This window comes from Erythrolamprus reginae, chromosome Z (assembly GCF_031021105.1).
Source record: "Erythrolamprus reginae isolate rEryReg1 chromosome Z, rEryReg1.hap1, whole genome shotgun sequence".
Lineage (NCBI taxonomy): Eukaryota > Metazoa > Chordata > Lepidosauria > Squamata > Dipsadidae > Erythrolamprus > Erythrolamprus reginae.
The window spans coordinates 90,517,577-90,544,088 of record NC_091963.1 but is presented as its reverse complement, the minus strand read 5'-3'; the positions used below and the strand labels follow the sequence as shown (position 1 = coordinate 90,544,088).

At 43.0% G+C, this 26,512-nt stretch overlaps 1 protein-coding gene across 4 annotated transcripts in view; it reads left to right on the top strand.

Annotated features, from left to right (window-relative positions):
* Positions 1-26,512, top strand: part of FHOD3 (formin homology 2 domain containing 3) — a 363,967-nt gene that overhangs the window by 206,197 nt on the left and 131,258 nt on the right. For all 4 annotated transcript variants that reach the window (XM_070728908.1, XM_070728906.1, XM_070728907.1 and 1 more), the window contains one exon: positions 12,699-12,749. In XM_070728908.1, coding sequence (XP_070585009.1) covers positions 12,699-12,749 — 51 coding nt within the window. The remainder of the gene's footprint in view (positions 1-12,698; positions 12,750-26,512) is intronic.

The window sequence follows — 26,512 nt, the reverse complement described above, 5'->3', positions numbered from 1 at the left end:
TAAATTAATTAATTAATTAATTAATTAATTAAATAATTAAATAAATAAATAAATAAAATATGAGTGGCAGCAATATCTTTAAAGAAGAATATTGAAACTATGATAAAGTTATACATTTATAAGAATAAACTTATGTAAAATGATGTATTGGTGTAGGGGAAAAATGAGGAATTTTAATTTTAATTGGAATTTATTATAAGGAAACTACCGTACATACTCGAGTATAAGCCGAGTTTTTCAGACCAAAAAATGGGCTGAAAAACCCGACCTCGGCTTATACTCGGGTCACTGAGGAGTCACCACAAGAGGGCGCCCCGCTGGAGTCCAGCAGGCATTGGCTTGGGCGGGTGAGGGAGCTAGGGCTGGGAGGGCATTGCTGTCTGTGTAAATACGTAGTGCCATCTCTGACAGCTGGACACAGGGACTGGGCTGCAGAGGTCGCACTTTTCCACCCTCCGCGGCTCCAACTTTTAATTAGGAGAGAAGGGTGGCGCGGAGGAATGATGCCGGTGCCGAGGAGGCACCTTTAAGGCAAATTCAATAGTTCAGAAAAGAGAGGGGGGGAGAGGCGGTGGGAAGCTGGTGAGGTGGGGGGGGGCGAGAAGACAGAAGCAGGAATCCACAGCTGCTTCAAAAACGGAGCCGCCTGAAGAACGAGCCGGGTGAGACATTGATAGAAATGGCGGCGGGGCGGGGCCCTGCAGGTCGTCTCTCTCACTTCCTCACTTGCTTTCTTTCTTTTTAAAATATTTAAATACCACTAAATCAATATGCTGTTGGCTGCTTCCTCTTCTCTTTTGTTTTCTCCTGTTAGTTGCGGTCATGGAGGAAAAGGAGGAAAGGAAAGAGGCGAGGCTTCTTTTTTCTTTCCTCTTCCTCCATTTCATTTGCAGCTGCCGTCCCAAGTGGATCTCTTTAGCAAATCTGCTTCCCCGAACAACACATGGGGCAATAAAGGGAGACGGAGGAGGAGGGAGGATCAGGGGTGGGAGGGAGATCCAGCCAGCGAGCCAGCCAGCAAGCTAAGGGGGGGGGACAGCATGAATTCTCTCCAGGCTTTAGAAGCCCCCAGCCGGAGAGAGAAGCAGATTTGCTAAAGATATCCACTTGGCGCGGTAGCAGGGAAAGAAGGAGGAGGAGGTCAGCCTCTTTCCTCCTCCTCCCCCAGGGCTGTGGGCTATTCTGGCTCTCCTCCTCCTCCCCCTGCTGCCGTCCCAAGTGGATCTCTTTAGCAAATCTGCTTCCCCGAACAACACATGGGGCAATAAAGGGAGACGGAGGAGGAGGGAGGATCAGGGGTGGGAGGGAGATCCAGCCAGCGAGCCAGCCAGCAAGCTAAGGGGGGGGACAGCATGAATTCTCTCCAGGCTTTAGAAGCCCCCAGCCGGAGAGAGAAGCAGATTTGCTAACGATATCCACTTGGCACGGTAGCAGGGAAAGGAGGAGGAGGTCAGCCTCTTTCCTCCTCCTCCCCCAGGGCTGTGGGCTATTCTGGCTCTCTTCCTCCTCCCCCTGCTGCCGTCCCAAGTGGATCTCTTTAGCAAATCTGCTTCCCCCGAACAACACATGGGGCAATAAAGGGAGACGGAGGAGGAGGGAGGATCAGGGGTGGGAGGGAGATCCAGCCAGTGAGCCAGCCAGCAAGCTAGGGGGGGGGACAGCATGAACTCTCTCCAGGCTTTAGAAGCCCCCAGCCGGAGAGAGAAGCTGGTTTGCTAACGATATCCACTTGGCACGGTAGCAGGGAAAGGAGGAGGAGGTCAGCCTCTTTCCTCCTCCTCCCCCACGGCTGTGGGCTATTCTGTCTCTCCTCCTCCTCCCCCTGCTGCCGTCCCAAGTGGATCTCTTTAGCAAATCTGCTCCCCCCGAACAACACATGGGGCAATAAAGGGAGACGGAGGAGGAGGGAGGATCAGGGTGGGAGGGAGATCCAGCCAGCCAGCCAGCCAGCAAGCTAAAGGGGGGGGGGGGGCGGCATGAACTCTCTCCAGGCTTCTAAAAACGTGTCAAGTTTAAAGATCCCTGGGTTAGAGTTAAAAATGCAAGAGTCTTCAAACCTGAAAACATTAAGGCTTGTGGACTTCAACTCCTACTCCTGAAGTAGCATGGCTGGGGCAGGAATTCTGGGAGTTGAAGTCCACTAGTCTTAAAACTGTCAAGTTTAAGGAGCCCTGGGTTAGGGTTAAAAATGCAAGAGTCTTCAAACCTGAAAAGATTAAGGCTTGTGGACTTCAACTCCCACTGCTGTGGTAGCATGGCTGGTGCAGGAATTCTGGGAGTTGAAATCCACTACTCTTAAAACTGTCAAGTTTAAAGAGCCCTGTGTTAGGTTTAGAAATAGGTTTTAGCTTGGTTGCTAAGTGAGATACTTTTTTTACTTTTAAATTTATTGTTATTACCAGATTGCTTTTGTTTACCCTCTTTTAAATTTACAGAGCTAGTTTACTGGTTTTCTTTAAAATAAATATTCTAAAACATTTAATCTACTGATTTCTCAATTAATGTAATTTTATTGGTTTCCATTTTTATAAGTTATCAGTAGCCACTGCATTTTCTAACCTCGGCTTATACTCGGGTCAATAAGTTTTCCCAGTTTTTGTGGCAAAACTGGTGCCTCAGCTTATACTCGGGTCGGCTTATACTCGAGTATATATGGTATATTGGGAAAGAGAATACATTTGGACTAGGAGACAGGAATGGTTAGATGGAAGGGGAAATAATTAATTTGAAAGATGGAAAAGTATTAATTGAGTTGTATATGTAATAATGTTTAATCAAGATATCCTAAGATTTCTAAAATTATTCTTATGGGTAAATACTGGAACAGTGAAATAGTAGAATATTGAAAATAGAAAATGGTTATGCTTATCTTGGATGATTAATATCTCTATTATTTTAAATATTTGTAGGAGAGAGATGGAAAGAAAAATAATAATAATGAATTTTATAGCTAATAGGATTTAATTAAGGATAATTACTCATGTGGATGAATTATGGTATAAAATTATGGAAATAGAAAATAATGATGATTATATTGGATGATTTTTATTTTTTAAAGAAAAGGAAATAATAATACTGTGAAATATTGATTATAGAATTTATAGAAGTATAGAATTTAAGCAAGATGTGTGGATTATAAATAATTAACAATAACTTTATAAATTTATAAAGGTTATAAATTATTTTGATATAGAGAGGGTACAATGTTTCTATGGGGATTACAAAGGTTTAAATTAGATTACGGTATGAGGATTTTAAGGGGTTTATTGTCTTATAAAAGGGACTAGGCAGGAGGATCTCACTGAGTTTACAGTATTTTTTATAGAATAGGGCATTGTGATTCCACTGGGTTTACAGTGACATAATTAGAATAGGGTATGATGATTCCACTGGGTTTGCAGTGATATAAATGGAGTAGGAAATGATGGTTTCATCATTTTACTGGGTTCACAGTGATATGAACTTGAGTAGGGTTGGAGGATTTTATTGGTTTATTTTTGAACTATAAAATCCTGTAGGTTACAATGGCTATATTGGGTTCCACAAGGAATGTATGAAAGAAAAAGGAGAAAGATATATTTTTTCTTTCTTTTTCTTCTTTCTTTTTTCTTTCTCTTCCTTCCATTTTAATTTTTTTCTATTTTTTTATTTATCTATTAAAAGGAACTATTAATAATTGGGTTTGTTAATTTGGTTCAGGGCGACACCTATGGCACATTATTTGGATTTTTTCCCCTTGAACTGATATAATCTTGATCCCTGTAAGTGTTAGAAAAAAATTAACAACTGGTGGATGTGATTTAAAATTTTTGCTGTTTCGTCTTGGGTTTTTTTTTCTATTAAAGGGTAATTATTATAAAAGTAGGATTAAGAAATATACATGAAATTTGATATTAAGGATATATGGAGAAGAATGAAGCACTATGGCCTAAATAATTATATGTGATTAGAATAGAAACAGCCTAAAAAGTGTATTAGCTAATAGCTTTTCAATGTCATATAAGAAATTTGAGTAATTATTTTTGTCCAGATTTCAAATGAAAAGGAGGCAGCATTGGATGGATTATGAATACCAAAATTTAAAAATGATTCATTGTAATGTAATTGGTTTGAGGGTATTTTATTTTGTATATGTGTTTGGAGTGAAAAAATAAAAAATTATTTGCCAAAAAAAATAAAACAAGGATTGTACATCTGAAAACAAGGATTGGACGTCTGAAAAATATAATCAGGCATATGTACTCAGTAGTTGGTTTGCACCCTTTTGCAGCAATTAATGCAGCATGGCATAGAAGCTATCAGCCTGTGGCACTGCTCAAGTACTATGGAAGACCAGGATGCTTCAATAGTAGGATTCAGCTCTTCTGCATTGTTCGGTCTCATGTCTCTCATTTTTCTCTTGGCAATGACCCACAGATTCTCTATGGGGTTGAGGTCAGGTGAGTTTGCTGACCAATCAAGCACAGTAATCCTACGATCATTAAACCAGGTTTTAGTGCTTTTGGCAGTGTGGGCAGGTGCCAATTCCTGCTGGAAAATTGAAGTCAGCATCCCCATAAAGCTCATCTGCAGAAAAAAGTATGAAATGCTCCAAAATCTCCCAGTAGACTGCTTCGTTGACCTGGAATTAATGAAGCACAGTGTACCAACATCAGCAGATGACATCAACACTCCCCAAACTGTGGGGAGAAGACTGTGGAGAGATTCCCCAAACTGTGGGGAGATTGTGGGGAGACTTTGAAAACTTTTGCATCTCATTTGGAATCCCAGAATTCAAAGTATGGAGGAAGTCTTCGGAGAGGGGCGGCATACAAATCTAAGTAATAAATAAATAAAATAAGAATGGAGAGGCACACACAGCAAGATGCTTGAAGTCTATTGTGAAGCTTCCACAGTCATGTTGATTTGAGGAGCCATGTCATGTCATCAATGGGACATTGCCAAGACAAAGATGAGAGACAAAAGACCGAACAATGCAGAAGAGCTGAATGCCACTGTTGAAGCATCCTGGTCTTCCATAATACCTCAGTAGTGCCACAGGCTGATAGCTGATAGCTTCTCCACTGCATCTGGAAGGAGAGTCCAACATGGGTATTTAACCAATCCTATTGGTAGAGACTGAGTAAAAAATTAGCATAACAAATAGGTACCGCCCCCTTGCAGTCCCCCATGAGCTCAGTTTTAAAAACTCAGTCCCAGAGTAGAGACATACTGAGTTTTGTTAAAGAGTAATTTGTTTAATCTTGTTTATTTTGTTTCCTTACAGGTTGGATCAGCGTTGGATGAAGGGGTCTCTGTCCTCCGCGGACAACACCCCCAACAATCTCCTTAGGGGCTGCTTCCCCCCGAGGGAACTGCCCCCAAGAGGAGCACCTCAGCCCGGAGTCACTGGCCTCAGCGGTCAAACAAGGGCTGCGAGCCGAAGGTGGGGGGGTCCGCCCCCCCCCCCACTGGGAGGCTCGAGGACGGGAATGCCCCGGAGGGCTCCAGGAGCAGCGTCGGAGCCCTAATCAGCTGTTGGGCGGTGAGAAAAAGGAACGCCGCCGCCGCCAAAGCAACCGCCACCTCTGCGGCTGCCCGGTGAGGGGTCCATTCCGGGCCGGACGATCGAGGACAGGCGACGTGGGTCCAGATTGGCGGCAGGCTTGTGGGGAGGGCGCGGAAAGCCCGCGAAAACGCTGGGCAGCGCCATTTTGGAGAGGCTCCCCCACGGAGTGCGAAAGCGCCAACCGGAAGGGCTTCCGACAGCTGAGAGGCGCAAACTGAGCTTCGTGCTCTACTGCGCAGCCGCAAGGGGCGAGGTCACCAGACACCATTTTCGTCGCTAGTAACGAGGCGTGGTGAGAGGAAATTTACCGGGCAGCTCATCTAGACCACCAGAGTTGTGAGTACAATGGAGGACAAGCCCGGTGGCAAAAAATCCAGCTCCCCAGTGGTGAGCAAAGAGAAAACTAAGGGGAAGGATAAGGAGAGGTCCAAATCCTCCCAATCCCCTGCCTCGGCAGCCTCCTTGAAAGAGGCAGAGAAGCGCATTAAAGCGCTGGAGAAGAAATTGGAGGCAGCTCTACACCCCTCCCCCTCGCCAGTACCATTGGCTCAGAGGCAGGCAGCCACACCTGACCCTATGACCCCACAGTCAGCCTTTGGACACATGGGGACTCTCCAAGAGGGTGACTGGTCACCAGAGGGGCAATTCATGGCATTGCCACAGGCCCCATCTCCAGCATTATCCTGGGCCAGACCTGAGCCATCAGGGCCTGCAAGGCGGAGTTCCCAGGCACCTTCAGCCACGTTTACCCCCACAGCGGCAGGGCTGAGATCTCAGACTGGTTCATGGCAATACATGCCTCCGGACCTGCAGGAAATCATCGCGAATGCCTATGCTCAGGGAGTGAATGCTGGGGCAGGCCAGTACACAAACCGTGCACCTCAGACTCAGGCAAGGAACCTTTGGCCAGTACCGCCCCCCTCGGGTTTGGGGTCTCTTTCAGAAGAACCGGCTTTGGGCGAGGACAGTTACAGGGAGTATGAGTTTTCAGAGGATGAGAACACACCGGAGCAGCAGCCAGTTGCTGGTCTGTTCAAGCCTGCACTGTTTAGGACCCTACTTTTCAAAGCAAAGCAAGTGATGGACCTACAGGAAGCTGCTAAAACACCTGAAGCAGAGACCAGCAAGACGTCAGCTTCCCTGCTAAGGGAACCCCAACCCGAGTCTGACCATATCCCGGCCTCGCACATTTTTGTAGAGGGAGTTAAAAAGCCTTGGCAACACCCCGCAGCGGCCCAGGGGCCTTCGAATTTGGAACAAAAGTTTTACACATTCGCTGAGGAGGTGGAAAAACTTCTGGAGTTTCCCCCCATTGACCAGCCGGTAGTCACGCTGGTTTCTAGTGCCCTGGTGCCATCAGAGACGGGGGAAAGCTTGAAACCGGAGGACAGAAAGGCGGAAACCCTATTGCGCAAGACTCACCAGATGTCTGGCTGGGGTTTCAGAGCGGCTGCCGCAGCCTCCTTCTTTAACAGGGCCTCTATCATGTGGCTGCAGGAGATGCAGTCACGTCTCAACCCAGAGGAGGGCAGACTTCGCCAGGATCTAAGCAAATTACTGGCTGCAGCTGAGTTTTCCGCCGATGCTACCCTCCACGCGGCTAAGTTCGTCAGTAGAAGCATGGCCACTGCACTGTCCTCACGCCGACTGTTGTGGCTAAGGAATTGGCCAGCGGACTTAAAATCTAAATGGCGTCTAGCATCAGCCCCGCTGCAGGGATCAATGCTCTTTGGAGAGATTTTGGATAAAGTCCTCATTGAGGACAAGGACAAGAGGAAAGTCCTACCCAAATCCAACAGGCGCCAGGACCGCCGATTCACTCCTTACACGTTGGGATTCATCTACTGGACCGGGGCAAACACAGAGAGGCTTTAACCAGAGCCAATATTCACAGCAATCCTTCAGGAGTGATCGCAGATCCTATCAGGATAGGCCGAGAGGCTATCAACAGTCCAGGCGGCCCTTTCGGGGAGGCAACCAGAGAGGGTTCCGTCGTTCCAAATGACTCATCCGGTTCCCTACCAATAGGAGGAAAGCTGCAACACTTCAGCCCCTCCTGGCAACTTACCTCCTCAGACAAGTGGGTCTTAGCCACCGTATCGAGAGGACTCCGTCTGGAATTTATAGGGCATCCCCCACATTGGTTTGTACAATGCCCGAGGCTCCGGGATCTGCAAAAGAGGCAGCAGATCCGCAAGGAGATTGCTCACTTACTAGAGATACAAGCCATCGAACAGGTACCTCCACAAGAAGTAGGCAAGGGATTTTATTCCAGAATTTTCCTGGTCCCCAAGTCATCAGGAGGATACCGGATGATACTAAATTTGAAACAGCTCAATATCTTCATAAGGTACAGGAGATTTCACATGTACTCCTTACAGACTATCCTTCCCTCGATACGTTCCAGAGACCTATTAACCTCAATAGATTTAAAGGAAGCCTACCTCCACGTGCCTGTACAACCTACACATCGGGAATTCCTCAGGTTCTGTTCAGAAGGCATTCATTACCAGTACAGGGCCATGCCCTTTGGCCTTTCCTCAGCCCCAAGTACTTTTACCAAGTTGCTGGACGCTCTGACGGCCAACCTTCGGTCTCATTCCATCAGACTGATGACCTACCTGGACGACATAATTATCTTGTCCAGGTCTCCCGGTCAGGCCAGAGAGGACCTAGCCAGAACAGTACAGACGCTAGAAGCCCATGGCTTCACTATCAACGTGGAGAAAAGCCAACTGTCTCCCGCAACCAGACTACAACACCTGGGGTCGATCATCGACGCCTTATCAGGCAAGGTAACCCTTTCTCCCGAAAGACAGGAGAATATTCATTGCCTAGTTACCGACCTGGTCCGCCACAGACGGGCCCCGCTAGCACTGTTGTCAAAAGTATTGGGGACGTTGGTGTCGGCCATAGGTATAGTTCCCTGGGCCAGACACCATATCAGGGGCCTCCAGTGGTTCCTCTTACCAGCTCAGAGGGCCAGGGTCAGCCACTCGCAAAGAACAATCAGGTTACCAAAGAGAGTCAGAGAGTCGCTGAAGTGGTGGACTACCGAAGCAATTCAGGAGGGTTCCCCCTTTCGCACTCAAGACCGTCTCATTCTTACCACAGACGCCAGTTTATACGGATGGGGTGCCCATCTTGGGCGACATATGGCCCAGGGACAGTGGACTGTGGAAGAGCTAGCTTCGGTCAACATAAATTTCTTAGAGCTGAGGGCAGTGTTCTTAGCCCTATTAGCCTTTGCCCCCATAGTGGAGGGCAAACATGTACTTGTTTTAACCGACAATGTAGCGACCAGAGCCCACCTGAACCACCAAGGGGGCACGAGGTCACAGCGTCTTATGGAGGAGACTACGAATCTTTTCAACTGGGCCGAAACCCATCTGGCTTCATTGACCGCGGAGCACATCGCAGGGGTCAGCAATTCCACAGCGGATTGGCTCAGCAGGACAACATTGGATCCGTCAGAGTGGAGACTCGACCCAGAACTGTTCTATCAGTTGACCCAGAGGTTTGGAGTTCCCGTAGTGGACCTGTTTGCCAACAGCCAGAACACTCAGCTCCCGAGGTTCTTCACACGGTTTCCGGACTCAGGGGCAGAGGGGACCAACGCCCTATTGTCACCTTGGCCCCCCGGTCTCCTTTATGCTTTTCCCCCCGTGAATCTCATTCCGAGGGTGGTGGAAAAGATTCTTCACGAGACGGCGGAGGTAATCTTAATAGCACCTCACTGGCCACGTCGCCCGTGGTTCGCCGACTTAGTGGAACTTTCAGTGTCACCCCCGTGGAGAATCCCGGATCAAGTCATCTCTCTAAGCCACGGGAACCTACAACACCCGGACCCCCAATGGCTGCACTTGACAGGTTGGCACTTGAAAGGCATAAATTGAAGCAATTGGACTTACCAGAGAAGGTCATAGATACAATGCAGGCCGCCAGACGCCCATCGACCTCTCGAATTTATCAGGCAACTTGGGCAGCATTTTGTAAGTTTTGTAACAAGGATTTACGGGATCCTAGAGAAGCTTCTGTAATCACTGTTTTGGAATTCTTACAAGCAGGGATAGAGCGAGGCCTAGCCCCTAATACCTTAAAAAGACAGGTGGCGGCCCTTTCCACCATGATTCAAACTTCAGAGTCTCGTTCACTGGCTCAGCACTCTTGGATTAGAGACTTTATTAAGGGAGCCACGAACAAACATTCCCCACCAGTCAGGAGATTTCCATCCTGGGATCTTACGTTGGTGCTTAAGGCCTTAACTAAACCTCCCTTCGAACCGTTGAGGACTATACCGATTAGGTTGCTTTCAATGAAGACAGCCTTCCTTGTGGCTATTACGTCAGCGTGCAGAGTGTCGGAGCTGTCGGCCCTGTCTGTGAGACCTGATCTCTGCGTCTTCTACCCAGATAGAGTGGTCCTTCGGTTGGACCCTTCCTTTGTGCCGAAGGTAAACACGGCATTCCATAGAAAGCAGGAACTAATCCTCCCTGATTTCTGTACTCATTGGAGCCATCCATCGGAATTGCTGTGGCATAAGGTGGATGTCAGGAGGGCTCTAAAGATTTACATTAGAAGGACAGAGGAGTTCCGAAAATCTGAAACTTTGTTTATATCGTTTTCTGAATATAGGATGGGACTTGGTCTATCGACGAAATCCATTAGTCGTTGGATTAAGGACTGTATTTCGGAAGCCTACAAGGCCGGAGGACACACGATTCCGGAAGGGTTGACGGCCCACTCGACCAGGAGTGCAGCGGCGGCGGCAGCTTGGTCTACGCAAGCATCGATAGAGGACATTTGTAGGGCTACAACCTGGGCAGCCCCTATGACATTTATTAGACATTACAAGTTGGACTCCTTTGCTTCAGCAGAAGCGGCTTTTGGCAGGAGGGTTCTTCAAAAAGTTTGTGTTTCTCCTAAGTCCCTAACTAGACCTTCTCCCTCCCATGGGCTTTAAGATCTTTGGTATATCCCATGTTGGACTCTCCTTCCAGATGCAGTGGAGAAGACCCGTTGTACCTACCTGAACGGTCTTCTCGATGCACTGGAAGGAGAGTCCAAACCCACCCGGTAGTAGAAGTTCAGGGACACCGGAGGTTGGGTTAGTTTATGAGTTATTGAATTGTTCAATAAAAGTTTGTTATCCTCTTTCAGTACCTTTTCGTTTTTAAAACTGAGCTCATGGGGGACTGCAAGGGGGCGGTACCTATTTGTTATGCTAATTTTTTACTCAGTCTCTACCAATAGGATTGGTTAAATACCCATGTTGGACTCTCCTTCCAGTGCATAGAGAAGACCGTTCAGGTAGGTACAACGGGTCTTCCATGCCATGCCGCATTGAGGCAGTTACTGCTGCAAAATGGGCCCAAACCAAGAGCTGAGTACATATGCATGCTTATACTTTTCAAAGGTCTGATATTGTTCTATTTTTTTATTGATCACATTTAATATTATATTATTCTGAGATGGTGGATTTGGGGTTTTCATGAGCTGCACCTCAGAATCATCACAATTATGACAAATCATAGCTTGATCTATCTTGGCTTGTATGTAATGAGTCTCTCATATTACGTTTCACCTTTTAAGTTGCATTACTGAAGTAAATGAACTTTTGCACAATATTTTAATTTTTCAAGTTTCACATGCATGTATGAATGTATGTATGTATGTATGTACGTATTACTTGCTTAGAAAATATGTCTAAATTTTGCCTTCTCAGTGGGTAAAAGATTTCTCTGATTAGATAAATATTCAATAGGTTTGAAGATACGCAAGAAGCTGTCTTTAACATGTCCCAATAAGGATTTCAGATATAAAATTTTATATAATTAAACATGAATAACTGCAGATGACTTCCACAAGAAAAGCTGTCGGTTACTTCATGTTGAAGGTCAAAATTCACTGTGATTTTAAGCATAAAGTTTAAAAGTTCTGTGTTAGCAAAAACTTCAGAAGAGAAGGATTTAGGGGTAGTGATTTCTGACAGTCTCAAAATGGGTGAACAGTGCAGTCAGACAGTAGGGAAAGCAAGTAGAATGCTTGGCTGTATAGCTAGAGGTATAACAAGCAGAAAGAGGGAGATTGTGATCCCACTGTATAGAGCGCTGGTGAGACCACATTTGGAAAACTGTGTTCAGTTCTGGACACCTCACCTACAAAAAGATATTGATAAAATTGAACAGGTCCAAAGACGAGCTACAAAAATGGTGGAAGGTCTTAAGCATAAAACTTAGCAGGAAAGATATAATGAACTCAATCTGTATAGTCTGGAAGACAAAAGGGAAAGGGGGGACATGATCGAAACATTTAAATATGTTAAAGGGTTAGATGAAGTTCAGGAGGGAAGTGTTTTTAATAGGAAAGTGAACACAAGAACAAGGAATCACAATCTGAGGTTAGTTGGGGAAAAGATCAGAAGCAATGTGAGAATATAAATTTGACTGAAAGAGTAGTAGATGCTTGGAACAAACTTCCAGCAGACGTGGTTGGTAAATCCACAATAACTGAATTTAAACATGCCTGGGATAAACATATATCCATCCTAAGATAAAATATAGGAAATAGTATAAGGGCAGACTAGATGGACCATGAGGTCTTTTCCTGCTGTCAATCTTCTATGTTTTTATAATTTTGAATTGTATGCCTTAACAAACTCTTAAACCCTTTCTTTGAATACTTGAAAAGATAACATGTTTTTTTAAAGAATTAATCCAGTTTTCAGCAAGAAAATGAAACAACTCATTTCTCCCTGCATTCCTCATAACCACCCAAGCTAGAAGACCTTCAATGTGCACCAAGTGGACTACAGGCTGGTCATCTTGGTTCACAGTGCCATCGAGTTTAATCTTCTACTGGAGCAGGCTAAGAAGGGCTCTGAACCAGTGAGATAAAATAAATATAGTCATTTTACTCTTCTTTTAGAATCAATGGAATCATGTCATTTCATTTAGTGACCAAGCATTGGAAGAAAACACAGTAGCTAAATAGGAGGATGTACTCAAATCATGCTATATTTTCTTGTTGAAAATTACCAAAGATTTAGCTGCTTTTGATTCATGTGCTCTTACTTTGTTTCTTGCTTTATTTATTTGTCTGTCTTGGTTTTTTTATTTACCTGTAACTTTGTGAATATCTCTTCTTTTAGTCAAAATTATCTAGATAAAAGAGAAGAGCTGAGACAAGCAAGAGAAGAGAGGTATGTTCTTAGCTCCTGTTTTTGGCTGTTTTGTATTTCGTATATCCACTATTAGGAGGTGCATGATTCTATAAACACATTTCTAACTAACCAAAAAGGACATAGTACAGACATGCATAGAAAATTGTTATATACTAAAAAATCAAAAATGTACTTTACTGAAGTACATGAACTGTGTCTTTAGTATTTGTTCATCCTCTTTGCTGTATTTTGTTGTACAAGTAATGGATGCACTGTTGCCTCTAAAAATGTCTATTCATTTGTCTTCTAAACCATTGGTGATCAACTTTCATCGGCTGTTAAGGACCATATTCCCAAAGTAGGCATAGTCAATTTTGAAAGTGGATTGGATCACTTTTTTTAAAAAAATCTGTTATTGGAGTTGAATTCAGTCAGATAATTATAAGGACTAGATTCGTCATTCTTATCCACCTATTCCCAGTTACCTAAGAAAGGCAAATGTTGTTTAATCATATTAAATGTATTGTTGTTGGATGTAACATTTCCAAATAAAACTGCCTTTTGCAATTGACTAAAGGTAACTTTGCTCATGATATTCAAATGGTGCTCCAGATGTGTTTGAATTTTATTCAAAGCACCATGACTATTTAAATGTTCTTTGGGTTGTTTGTTTTGCTTTGTTTTGTTTTTGCTGCAGTCATCATTTTCTGTAGTTAACCTACAGTTAGATTGACAATCTAAGGCTAGTGGAAATTTAGTGATGCATGTTCTAACCAGGAACCTAAGGATTAGGTAACATTTAAGAATATAAACCGTTCCAAGCTATTGGAAAGAGTCTGCATTAAAAGAGGTTTAGAATCAAGATCATATGAAGTATTAGTACCACTTTACAAAGCCTTAGTATGGCCACACTTGGAATATTACATTCAGTTTTTGTCACCCCAATAAAAAAAGATGTTGAGACTTTGGAAAAGAGTGTAAAGAAGAACATAAAGAAGAACAACAAAGATGACTAGGGAGATGGAGACTAAAACATAAGAAAAATTGTTGCAGGGATTGAATATGTTTAGTATAGTGAAAAGAAGGACTAGAGAAGACATAGCATTGTTCCAATATTTCAGAGGCTGCCACAAAGAAGAGGGGGTTTTCCCCCCAAAGCACTAGAATGTAAGACAATAAGCAATAGTTGGAAACTAATCAGGGAGAGGAGCAACCTAGAACTAAGGAGAAATTTCCTGACAGTGAGAACAATTAACCAGTGAAATGGCTTGGCTCCAAAAGTTGTGAGTGGCAGGCCAAGACTTCTAAATTTAGATGTTAATTGGAATGCTGGCAATGGGTGCTCCATCACTGGAGGCTTTTAAAAAAAGACTGGTCAACCTTTGTCTGAAATGATATATGGGTTCCTGTTTGAATAATGGGTTGGACTAGAAGACCTCCAAGATATCTTCCAGATTTGTTATTTTGTAAATTCTTCCTACCTGTTGTGGTTAGCTCTGGCCCAGCTCCTGCCCCAAGTAATGTGGAGGTGTATGTGGGGGAGACATCCACATGCCGCAGGCCTGTTTTGCTCTCAGTAGAATCTGCTGACAAAGTCTCCTCTGACCCAAGAGGAGATCAGTCATCTGTATCATCCCTGGATTCGGAACAAGAATTAATGACACATCCACGCATGTATAGAGTGATGCATAGGAGACAACAACTGAAGGATTATTACAAGAGAAAATGAGGCCACCTTTGGTTGGGTGGGGCTGCTGTAATTAGTGCTACAGATAAAAGTGCAGCCTGGGGTTTTAGCCTCATGGCAGGTTATCTCATTCATTGTTTCATCAAGATTGTGATTTTTGCTCTTTAGGATTGTGTGTGTGGACTCTCTGGACTTTAGAATTGGACTCAATTTCCCAGTTATTGGGTGAGCAATTGGACTGCATTTAACCTGTGCCTTGTGTGTACCAGAAAATCCCTTTGACATTTAAAAAGGGAGCTGTTTCTGTTTTTCTGCTGATAAAAACTTTTGGGTTTTCCTTTTATCGTGTGGTGTGTGTCTTCCTGGACTAATTACCCTGTAATTACGGGCGGTTGAGACAAGCCGGCAGAACACTACCCAGTTTTTTTCACCTGTTACAGTTCTTAGCAAACTCAGCTGATCAATACCACTTTTGGGGTACAAAAATGCATCATAAAAATGACAATGCACTTCTTGTTGTATTGTCATTTTTATTTTTGTCTTCTGGTCCCAGTTATTATTTAATCTGGGTCAGGATTATTATATTATTATTATTATTATTATCATCATCATCATCATTGGTTCCTTTTGTATAATTCCCATAAAGTTTCTTCCAATGAATCCTATCCATGGCAATGTCTTCATCATCTTCCCATTTGGCATCCATTGTCCACAAGTCATCTTTTAACATCTGAAGCTAAGTTTTGTCTGGTCTGCCCCACCTTCACTTTCCCTCTGGCATCTTCCACTATACAGAGTGTTTTGGATATTGATATTGTGGCAGGCAAAGAATACAGCTAGTTAGATACATTCAACATTTCGTCACAATAGCCTGCAACTGCCTGGATCCATTCCATTGCAAAAAACTTAATTGGTGACATTGTCATGACATCCAGAATTCTCTATGGGCAAGGTTGATGGAATATAGTGAGATTTTGTGCTGTGCATTCTGTTATTGCCCGTATTTCACTGGAGTAATTTGTAATTTACAATGATTGTCTTCCAAAGCTGTAACTTTGTCTTCCTATTTTTGGAGCTGACCAAATAAGTCATAAGTTTTGATTTGTTGCTGAAGTTTTACAAGTTCTGTGTTTCACATCTACATCTGTGCTGCCATCTTATGATAAGATGCTACTGAATAATCTAAACTGTGGATCATGTTCTATTGACCATTGGGCAGTCGTGATTAATGTGTTGGGAGGGTGACTCCCAATCAATAGTACACTAATACACTTTTTAACCTCAGTTTGTAAGTTTATAGTCATGTCCTGTAAGGAGGTGCTTATTTCTGACAACAAATCAATATCATCAGCAAAATCAAGATCTGTGAATGTAATTCTTCCAGGAAATTCTAGAATTTGATCCATGCATTGCTTTCTGCAAACCAAAGTCTGTGATGAATTATAAAATGCAAGTCTTTATAATACCAGTATTAATGTTGAAAAAGTTGGTGTCTCCATTCTGAACCTTTACCCAGCAACTTCTGTTATGATAGAGATTTTTTATACAGCCCTTCATGGCATCGGACAAGAATATCTCCGGGACCGCCTTCTGCCGCACAAATGCCAGCAACCGGTTAGATCCCACAGAGTTGGCCTTCTCCATGTCCCGTCGACTAAACAATGTTGTTTGGCGGGACTCAGGAGAAGAGCCTTCTCTGTGGTGGCCCCGACCCTCTGGAACCAGCTCCCCCCGGAGCTAGAACTGCCCTCACCCTCCTTGCCTTTCGTAAGCTCCTTAAAACCCACCTCTGTCGTCAGGCATGGGGGAATTGAGACATCTCCCCCGGGCCTATACAGTTTATGCATGGTATGTTTGTTTGTGTGTATGTTTGCTTTTAATAAGGGTTTTTTAGTGTTTTTTAAATTATTAGATTTGTTGTACATTGTTTTATTGTTGCTGTGAGCCGCCCCAAGTCTGCGGAGAGGGGCTGACGGAAAGAGAATCTCACTGAGAGAACTCAGCCTGTTAGAACTGAAGTGAGGCTTTCTGGAGGTCGATGAATTAAAGCTACAAGCATTCATTATTAAAATGAAGTAAACTTTTATTGTAAAAAGTAGAAAAAAATATTTTTGCCGGAGCGGCATAAAAACATGTCTTACATCTTAGCAAGTAAGAGAAAGAAGATGTCTGCAGCTTCTCTTCCTGCGTGAGGGAGGAAGTGAGCAAAGCAGTGTTACATCATAGAGAGGGAGGAGCTACATTAACAAACAGAGTTAACTATTTAACTACAGGATGTTTCTTAATGTCTTTGGAGGCTGTCAACCCACAGCGTGACACCCCTTCTTTGGCAGTCATCAGAGACATGAGGGACATCAAGACATCAATTCACTTAAGGCACATTTTGTTGGAGAGGTATTCATGTTGATCAGCTGGCAACGGCTTATTCAGCAAGTCAGCGATCTGCTCAGTAGTAGGAACATACTGGATTTTCACGAATCCTGCTTTCACACTCTCTCTGATATTTCTATACCGGATGTCAATGTGCCGTGAACGAGCTCCAACACATTCAGCTTCAGCAATATATGTGACTGAAACATTATCTTCCATGATAACAATTGGTTTCTTTGGACATTCCCAAATACTATCAATGAGACCAGAAACAGAGGTTAATGCATTACAACAATCAGAAACACAAGCATATTCAGCCTCAGTTGAAGAGCAAGAAATAAACTTCTGCTTCCTAACTTTCCAAAAGATAGGACAACCATTTAAAAACAGTATGAAACCAGAAGTACTTTTTCGTGTTTCTACATCACCTGCCCAGTCAGCATCTGCGTAGCAAATCACTTCAGGGTACTTATCATGTTTCGGCTCAAGGAACAACTTCATGTCCTTTGTAAGCTTCATGTATCTCAACAGTCTCTTTATGCAAGACCAATGAAACGTAGTTGCCTTGCCAACGTATCTGGACAGTACATTCACACTCAGTGAAATGTCAGGTCTTGTCCAACTGCTGATGTACAATAGCGATCCAATCACTGACCGATACAGCGTTTGGTTCTCAAACTCAGGATGTTCTTCTCGGGTTAACCTGTAAAAATCAGTCTGCATAGGAGAACGACAAGTGTTCGCATCAGACATATTACAATTCTGCAAAAGCTGGTCAACCTTGCTTTCTTGTGAAAGAGAGAACCCCTTCTCAGTTTTCTCAATCTGAACACCTAGATAATCATTAATATGCCCTAGGCTCTTTAAAGTGAAATGTTTCTCAAGACCCTTAGCAAAAGTTTCACTCATGCGTTCATTGGGACCAATGTAAACAATATCATCAACATAAACAAGAACAATTTCATAAGTCTTACCTTGCCCTTTTGTGAACACACATTCATCTGAGACGGACTTAATAAAGCCCATTAAATTTAGCTTTTGAATTAGGCAGCGATACCACATGAGGGCGCTCTGTTTCAGGCCATAAAGAGATTTGTGCAGGTACCAGACATCACCTTCTCGGTCCTGGAACCCGGGAGCACTCTTGACGTAGATCTCTTCATTCAGATCAGCGTTCAAATAGGCAGTCTCTACATCGAACTGAAAAACCTCTAAGTTCAAAGCAATAGCAGTGATCAGGGCAATTTTGACACTTTCATTTCTGACAGTGGGTGAAAATGTATCAGTGTAGTCATCTGGATAAATTTGAGAAAATCCTTGAGCTACGAGTCTAGCTTTGTACAGCTTTCCTTCATTAGGTTTTTGTTTGACTCTATACACCCAACGTGTGCCAATGACTTTCTTGTCTGTTGGAGGCTCCACCTGTTGGAACATCCTAAGTTTCTTTAAACAGTCCAGTTCACGTTCCATAGCCTCATACCACTTTTCTTGTTCAGATTCAGGCAAAAGTTTAATCTGATGAAAACGTTCAGGTGGAAGTGTAAGATTGTTACACATGAAAGAAAAAGGAGATTGAGATACTTGCTGTGCAAATCTCTTTGGAGGAGTTCCTTTGGTGGTTCTCTGAACGCCTTGGAACTTTGGTCCATTGTTCATCATCATCTCCGTCTCCAAGTTCATCGTCAGGGATTTCCTCTGCGACTGTCGAAGACTGTTCATCTGGAACATCAGGATCATCTGGAACAGCTGCCTGAGAATCAGGTTTCGCCATACCATCTGTGTCATCCTTAGGAAAATAAACTGAAGTATCATTACTATGTATACTGGACCAATTAGTGTCTTCCTCAAATTTGGCTGAATTGGAAACAACAGCTCTATGGTAAGTGTCAGCAAATTTGTAGTACTTAGAGCTTTCATCAAAGCCGATGAATCTCATTCTTTCTGACACAGGACCTCCTTTTCTTCTTTGGTCAAGTGGAATGTTAACAGTGGCATAACAACCAAAAATGTAGATGTTTTGAACATCAGGCTTCTTAGCATGAAGCAAGTAATAAGGAGTCTCTTGTATAGCGCTACTCCATGTTCTGTTAACAATGTAATTAGCATATCTTAATGCTTCGCCCCAATATGAAAAGTCCATGCCTGCATCCTCAAGGAGACAACGGAACATTGTCTGCAAAATACCGTTCCTTCTCTCAGAAACACCATTCTGAGCAGGAGTTGAGGGTGCTGAGGTTTGTTGACGGATTCCATTCCTTTTCATCCGTCCATGGAACTGCTGAGACATAAATTCTCCTCCACGGTCACTTTGAATTCGCTTGATCCAGACATCGTATTGGGTAAGTACCTCTGCAGCAAAGTCTTTAAAGACCTGAAACGCCTCAGATTTCTGCTTCATTAGAAAAACAAAGCCATAACGTGAGTAACTGTCAACAACAGTTAAGAAATACTTACAGTTACCTTTAGTAGGCCGAAATGGACCGACAATGTCGGTATGGACCAATTCAAAAATGCATGAGGACAATCGAAGAGCAAATTTTGCAACCGGAGCTGCACGAGATATTGCTGAATTATACACTTTACAGTCTAGATGAATTTTGCAATCACCATCAACTTTGAAACCATTCACAAACTCAGGCATCTTTGCTAAAACGGGGTAAGATGCATGCCCCAAGCAACGGTGCCATCTGTGAACACACCTGGAATGAAAAGATTTGTTTGTTAATACAGGTTTAACATTAGTAACAGCATTAGGAACCTCGGAGACTTCATTGGCTTTAGGAGCCTCTGAATCTATAGTTGCAACAGGTTTTCTCTCTGGACCTGTGCTTTCGCCCTTTGGAACTTTTATACTTACATCACCCTTAGGTGGAGGTTTAGGTTTTAAATAGTAAACACCTCTAATAGGAATGCCAGTGGCAAGGATTTTGCCATCCTTCATAATGTAAGCTTCTGAAAGTTCATGGGTTACTACAGTCCCTAATTCTTCATTCAGGCGATACACGCTGAGAATGTTGTTCTTGGCACTTGGAACGTACAAAACACGTGAGATGTGGCTGTCCAGTTCTTTGACGTAGACATTTCCTTCTCCTTCCACTTTGCAGAGGTATTCTGCAACTCCAATCAACTCTTTGACATCTGTCTGGTGGAGCTCAGTGAAGAATCCCTTCTGGTATGCGATGTGCACGGCTGCTCCGCTGTCGAGTGTCCATAAGTGATGTATGTCGTACTGTGGACTCTTGTCAGGAACAGTGTTGAGGAGGAGAGTGTTAACATAAACACGTTTCTCACCTTTGGAGTCCTTGGGAGTTGACTTGGCACCTCCGGAACTCTTTCCTCTGGATCCTTTCTTTTGCACCGCCTTGGGTTGAGTTGGATATGTGGGAGAATCAGATTCGCCAGATTGAACACTTTGCAAATCGCTAGATTTCTGAGTGTCATCTTTCTTAGATTGCTTCTGGCGTGTGTGTCTCGGTGTGCTACTTTTCTGTTGACCGCTCTTGGCCAAGTTAGGTTTGTATGTAGCTGACATTGGTCTAAACCTAGTGTGCAGCAACTTTTCTTCTTCAATTAGCATGTTACAGAGTCTCTGTGTTGTTCTATGGGCCAATGGGAAGCTGCTAAATCTGAAAACTGCCTCCTTCCATTCAGGGCCAAGGGAATTTATGATGGCAGCATTGACTTGCAAGAAGTCCATGTGGTACCCTCTCTCCTCTAAGTCCTTGTGCATTGATAACATCTTGGACAAGTGTGGAGCGATTTCATTCCCAGAATTAAGTTTGGCACTATGGAATTGGGATAACAGAAGGAAGTTGCCTTCTTCTGAAACTGGCCTGAACATTCCATCCAATGACTCTAACAGCTCAGCAGAAGTAATGTCAGGTGAATACCTGGCTGATAGGTCTGAGTCAATACTCATAAGAATGAGAAGCGTGGCTTTTATGTCAGCCTCTCGTTCTTCTTCAGTCCAACGCCTTACTGGTGGATTCAGAGCGATCTGGTCTATCTGATGTGCCAGTAAAAGCAATCTCATTTTATGGAGCCAAATTCTATAGTTATGCCCGTTCGCTTTCAACACTGACTCACCTTTCAGGATTGATGAGGTGATGGCTTGCCTTGTAGATGCAGCAGGCATTGCTGCAGGTGGCTGTTGCGCTTGGGGCACAACAACCAGTGGCAAGGCTGAAGGTTGAGAAGGCTGGGCTGGCTGTGGCAGATGAGGAGACAGGACTGGTGGTCTCTGTTGTGGTACAGAGGTTGCTGGAACTTGAGGAGGTCCGTCCCGTTGCATTTGTGCAGCCTGGAATGCCTGTGAGAATGTTGGCTTAACATCGAAAGGATTAGACATCTCATGTAAATAGGCTTTTGTTTCAGGAAATGACTTTGATTTTTGGCCATACCATCCACTAGAGGCCACTGCTGCACTGTCTGCAGCTGCAGTGGGCATTTTGACCCCCCTTTTTTCAGCTCCTAGCAATGAGCTTTCTGGTTGGAATGCAGCGGCAGGAAAATAATGGGAGACAATGGACACATGCCCAGTCTGAATTGGGTCACACATAGGAATTGCAGACGTGTCTTGACCAAACTGTGCATGACCGCTTTGAGCTGGACAGGACAAAAGAATTCCATCGCTATCAGCTTCTTTGCTTTGCGCATGCTCGCGGTTTGCAAGGGAAACACATTCCATTTGATCAGTTAACAGTTTAAACTGCAATTTCTTCAATTCTCTCAATTCCTTTCTAGATTCTGTTACTTGTTGCAAATAACATACATATGAATCTTGTTGCTGCACTGTTTTCCCTCCAGGTTGATTATCGAGATGGATACAGAATGATTCTAAATCACGGATCTCACTCTGAAGCTTCTCAATCATTCCCTCTATTCTCTCCAGATTTGAGGGAGTTTGCCTGCTTCTATTGGAAGTTTGGGAAACTTGATCATCAAGATGCTTTGTTTTAGCGTTTGCCTTTAACGGAAGACTTGATGACTGGAAGCTAAGGCTTTGGGAGGGGACAAGAGTTTCATCCTCCTCCTCCTCACTTTGCTGGGTAGAAGTAGATTCTATGGGGACCCCCATAATTGATTTTACTTCTTCATCCCCCTTCTCAATCAGATAAGTAAGATGACTTACGGTTTGATGAGAATCACCGGCTTCATGAGCTTCCAGCATACGCTGCTGAGACATGATGAAGTTTCTCTTCTCTTCCGAAGTATGGATGAGGGACTTGAGGTCAGCTAGCTGTCCTTCTGAAATTTCATCTATGAAACTCTGGGAGAAGAGAGGATTCTTTCTCCTTTTAGCCGGCATCAGGGTACGCCCAGTAAGTGCTTTCCGTGAGGAAGCGCTTGTTGCTTTAATCGGGAAAGCCGCCCGATGCTACCATGACGGAAAGAGGATCCCACTGAGAGAACTCAGCCTGTTAGAACTGAAGTGAGGCTTTCCGGAGGTCGATGAAGCTACAAGCATTCATTATTAAAATGAAGTAAACTTTTATTTTAAAAAGTAGAAAAAAATATTTTTGCCGGAGCGGCATAAAAACATGTCTTACATCTTAGCAAGTAAGAGAAAGAAGATGTCTGCAGCTTCTCTTCCTGCGTGCGTGAGGGAGGAAGTGAGCAAAGCAGTGTTACATCATAGAGAGGGAGGAGCTACATTAACAAACAGAGTTAACTATTTAACTACAGGATGTTTCTTAATGTCTTTGGAGGCTGTCAATCCACAGCGTGACAGGGGCGGCATACAACTCTAATTTATTATTATTATTATTATTATTATTATTATTATTATTATTATTATTGAAGAGATTAATAAATTGATCTGGATTCTATATTTTCTAAATGATGTTCGACAGGGAATTTTGACACATGCTATTAAAAATCTTCCTGAAATTTATAAAATGTATGGCAAGTGATCTCTGGAACAGATGTAATGCTAAATAATGTTGCATAGTATGAGAATTTGTTCAGAGCATGACTGACCATGTTGAAACTCAACTGTTCCATTTTACACATTTCTGCTTGAAAGTGCCTAAGGAGAATAATTGAGAACAAATTGCCAGATACAGGGAAAAAAGAGTGATACCAATTATTGGGAATGCATTGTGTGCACCAACACATATTTAAAAACCTGGTCATCTGCATCACCAGATTATCTCTGCCAGTTTTCAAGAGTTCCACTGGGATCTGATCTGTGCCAACAGCTTTATTATTCTTGAATGCATTTATTGCATGTAGAACTTTGTAGGTTACAGTCATGCTCAGTTCAGTGTCCATTAATGCAGTGGAATCAGCATTAGTGAAATCATAGATAACCTGATTCCTTTCTTGATATTCGCCTTACCTAATCTTACCTTTGACCAGCAGCCATGTGTTCCATTGTGTCTTTTGATGTTTCTACATCAAAAGTCAAATGCCTTCATGTAATCACTCCATGCTTCATTCTACTTGGTCTTCCTTCTCTTGAAGTTTTCCAAAATCATCTGATCAATTAGGAACTGGTATTTTCTTCCTCTGCTGTTTAGAGCTTTCCTTTCTACTTAAGTGGAAACAGCTTGTTTTCAAATAGATCCTACTGGAGCTGCACCAATCTGAAAATTGTTGGCAAGCAGATAATTGGCCTGTAGCTGCCTGGTACTTCCTCTTTTTTCCTCGGATCTTACATTGTCAGATAGGGTTTTTTTAGATGTTAACCAAACTGCTTAATGAGTGAGTGTAGACCAATCAGATGTTTCAGCCAGAAACAATGCAGTTCATCTTCATCTGATGTTGATTAATTCTTGGTAATTTCTTCCATCATTACTGCTTATGTTACTAGTTCTTTCATTTCAGCTTTTTTAAAAAAATTATCTGCTTCCTTTATCCAAAATGCATTCTTGTTATATTTATGTGGGTTATTCTATTGTTGTACCATGAACTGCACTATTTTTTTCTTTGTCAGGCGTTTATTACATCTCTCAATTGATGATGGGTTAGTAGAAACAGTTCTAATTTAACTGAAATTGGATATTCTATCTATAAAGGACGATTCAAGCTTTATATCTTCTGTAGCTATTATTTGCTCCTTTATTATTCCCAGTGCTTCCTTAATCTTCCTTGTTTCTAGAGAATATTTCTTATTCAAATGTTGTTTGATGTTCTTGCTCTTCAAATTATTTTCGTTCATTTATTCTATCTTGCTTGCATCTGATACTAGCATGTTGATCTTATTTCCCAGCCGGATCTTGCATTTTGGTGATGCAATATCCGACGCTTTGGCTTTTTTGTTGTTTGTTAATTTAACATCCAATGTATTTCATTATAACTGCAGCCGTGCTGTACATTGGTTAATTTTTTCCTGGCAGTGAGCTAGTACTTATATTTCACATGATATTGGCATCATTAATACTTATGTTAGCTGTTTCGATACAAATACTGTAGCCTTATTCTGTTGTTTTTGTGCTGCTTTAAATACTGAGTTATTCTTTGTTTTGATTCTTTTTTAGGCAGAAAACTTTGTTCTTTTCCTCATAAAATTACATCCCTTCTCTATATAGTTATGTTTTCGATGGCACTTTGAAAAAGAAAAATATCTAATCACTAGCTTGTTCATAGGCTTATAGGACACAGTGCCATGTGGCATACTTGGTGCTTCTTTTTAAAGCAAAAGGTTATCTTGAAATTTGAAAGGAATTAAGAGACAAGGGCAAACCAGATTCAAAATATTTGAGAGATATTTTCATGATTGAAAAAGAATATGTTTATTTGCTCAAATAGCTGGTAAAATATTATATAATATAATACAAGGTAGTATCTTTAAGAATATACAGTTGTTCTAAGAATTAAAGTATACAGTAATGTTCAATTCTGAAAATTAATCATTGGACGGTTTATCTCAAAGATATATTGTTTTCTTTTGTTTACTTATAAAGAGAACGCATGGGCAAATAACACGTTCTGGAAGAACAATATATCTACTCTTCATCTCCAAAACATCACTTTATTCTTTTTTTAAAAAATTAATATTTGAAAAGACAGCTGGCTTTCCTGTACAAAAAACGAGACTCCAGGATCTTTCAAAGATTTTTTCAGTGGTTCTGAGAGCACATCTGACAGTTCCTGCAGTACCTAGGGGTATAAATCATCCAGAACAGGAGATGTAGATTCATTTAGAGCAGCTAGGTATTATCTAACCAGCTCCTTACCAATTTTGATCTGCATTTTTCTTTCATCTCCCATAGTGCTGCTTTTGTCAGGTAGGAATATTTTTCCTTTTATGCATGTAAGAGATGACGCATCAATGAAGAGTCTTTGAGGTGGGGGTGTCTTGCGGAAAGGCACATTGGACAAAGCCTGGCACCCCTTTTTATTATACTTAACATTCCAATAGTCATTAGGTTGCATCTCATTGGATATTTGGGAATATCTACAGAATTCCATTGGTTGGTTGATGCATGAGTGGCTTCATGATTGCCTCGTGGGTATGAGTGATCAATCCACATTATCCATTGCCTACATGCATTTTTGTGGTACATCTTCTCTCTAGGTTTGATCAAGGAGGAAGTCTGGTTTTGGGGAACGGTGGTATTTGTGAAATGCCAGTAATTTATCTGGTACCTTATCACAGGATTTTAGCCAACTCCGTGGTATGCAAGCCAGAGACAGCTTTTAGTCCTGTCTCCACAATGTATTTCTTTTTGTAAGAAATTAAGCAGATCTACCTTCTGCCTGCTACCCATAACCCTATTGCCATCTTCTCTCATTAGTGGACCAACAATTTTCTTGAATATCTTCTTGATCCTTACATATCATCCAGGGGCATGGGGTAAGGTGTCATCAGTACGCTGATGATACCCGGCTGTACATCTCCACCCCATGTCCAGTCAATGAAACAGTGGAAGTGATGTGCCAGTGCCTGGAGGCTGTTAGGGTCTGGATAGGTGTCAACAGACCCAAACTCAACCCTGATCAGACGGAGTGGCTGTGGGTTTTGCCTCCCAAGGACAATTCCATCTGTCCGTCCATTACCCTGGGGGGGATTATTGACCCCCTCAGAGAGAGTCCGCAACTTGGGCGTCCTCCTCAATCCACAGCTTACATTAGAGAACCATCTTTCAGCTGTGGCGAGGGGGGCATTTGCCCAGATTCACCTGGTGCACTTCTACTGCTTCGTTGACTGGACATGGGGTGGGGATGTACAACTGGGTATCATCAGCGTACTGATGATACCTCACCCCATGCCCTTGGATGATCTCGCCCAGCGGTTTCATGCAGATATTGAATAGCAGGGGAGTAGAGGACCAACTCCTGAGGCACCCCACAAGGGAGAAGCCCAGAGGTCGACCTCTGACCCCCCCACTAACACCGACTGCGACCGACCGGAGAGGTAGGAGGAGAACCACTGAAGAACAGTGCCTCCCACTCCCAACCCCTCCAGCTGGCGCAGAAGGATACCATGGTCGATAGTATCGAAAGCCGCTGAGAGGGCGAGAAGCACCAGGACAGAGGACAAGCCCCTGTCCCAGGCCCGCCAGAGATCATCCATCAACGCGACCAAAGCAGTTTCCATGCTGTATCCGGGCCTGAACCCTGACTGCTGAGGACCTAGATGATCGGCTTCTTCTAAGGACCGTTGGAGCTGGAGCACCACCACCTTCTTAACAACCTTCCCCATAAAGGGAAGGTTGGAGACTGAACGATAATTGTTAAGAATGGCTGGGTCCAGGGAAGGCTTCTTGAGGAGGGGGAGCACAAGTGCCTCCTTGTAGGG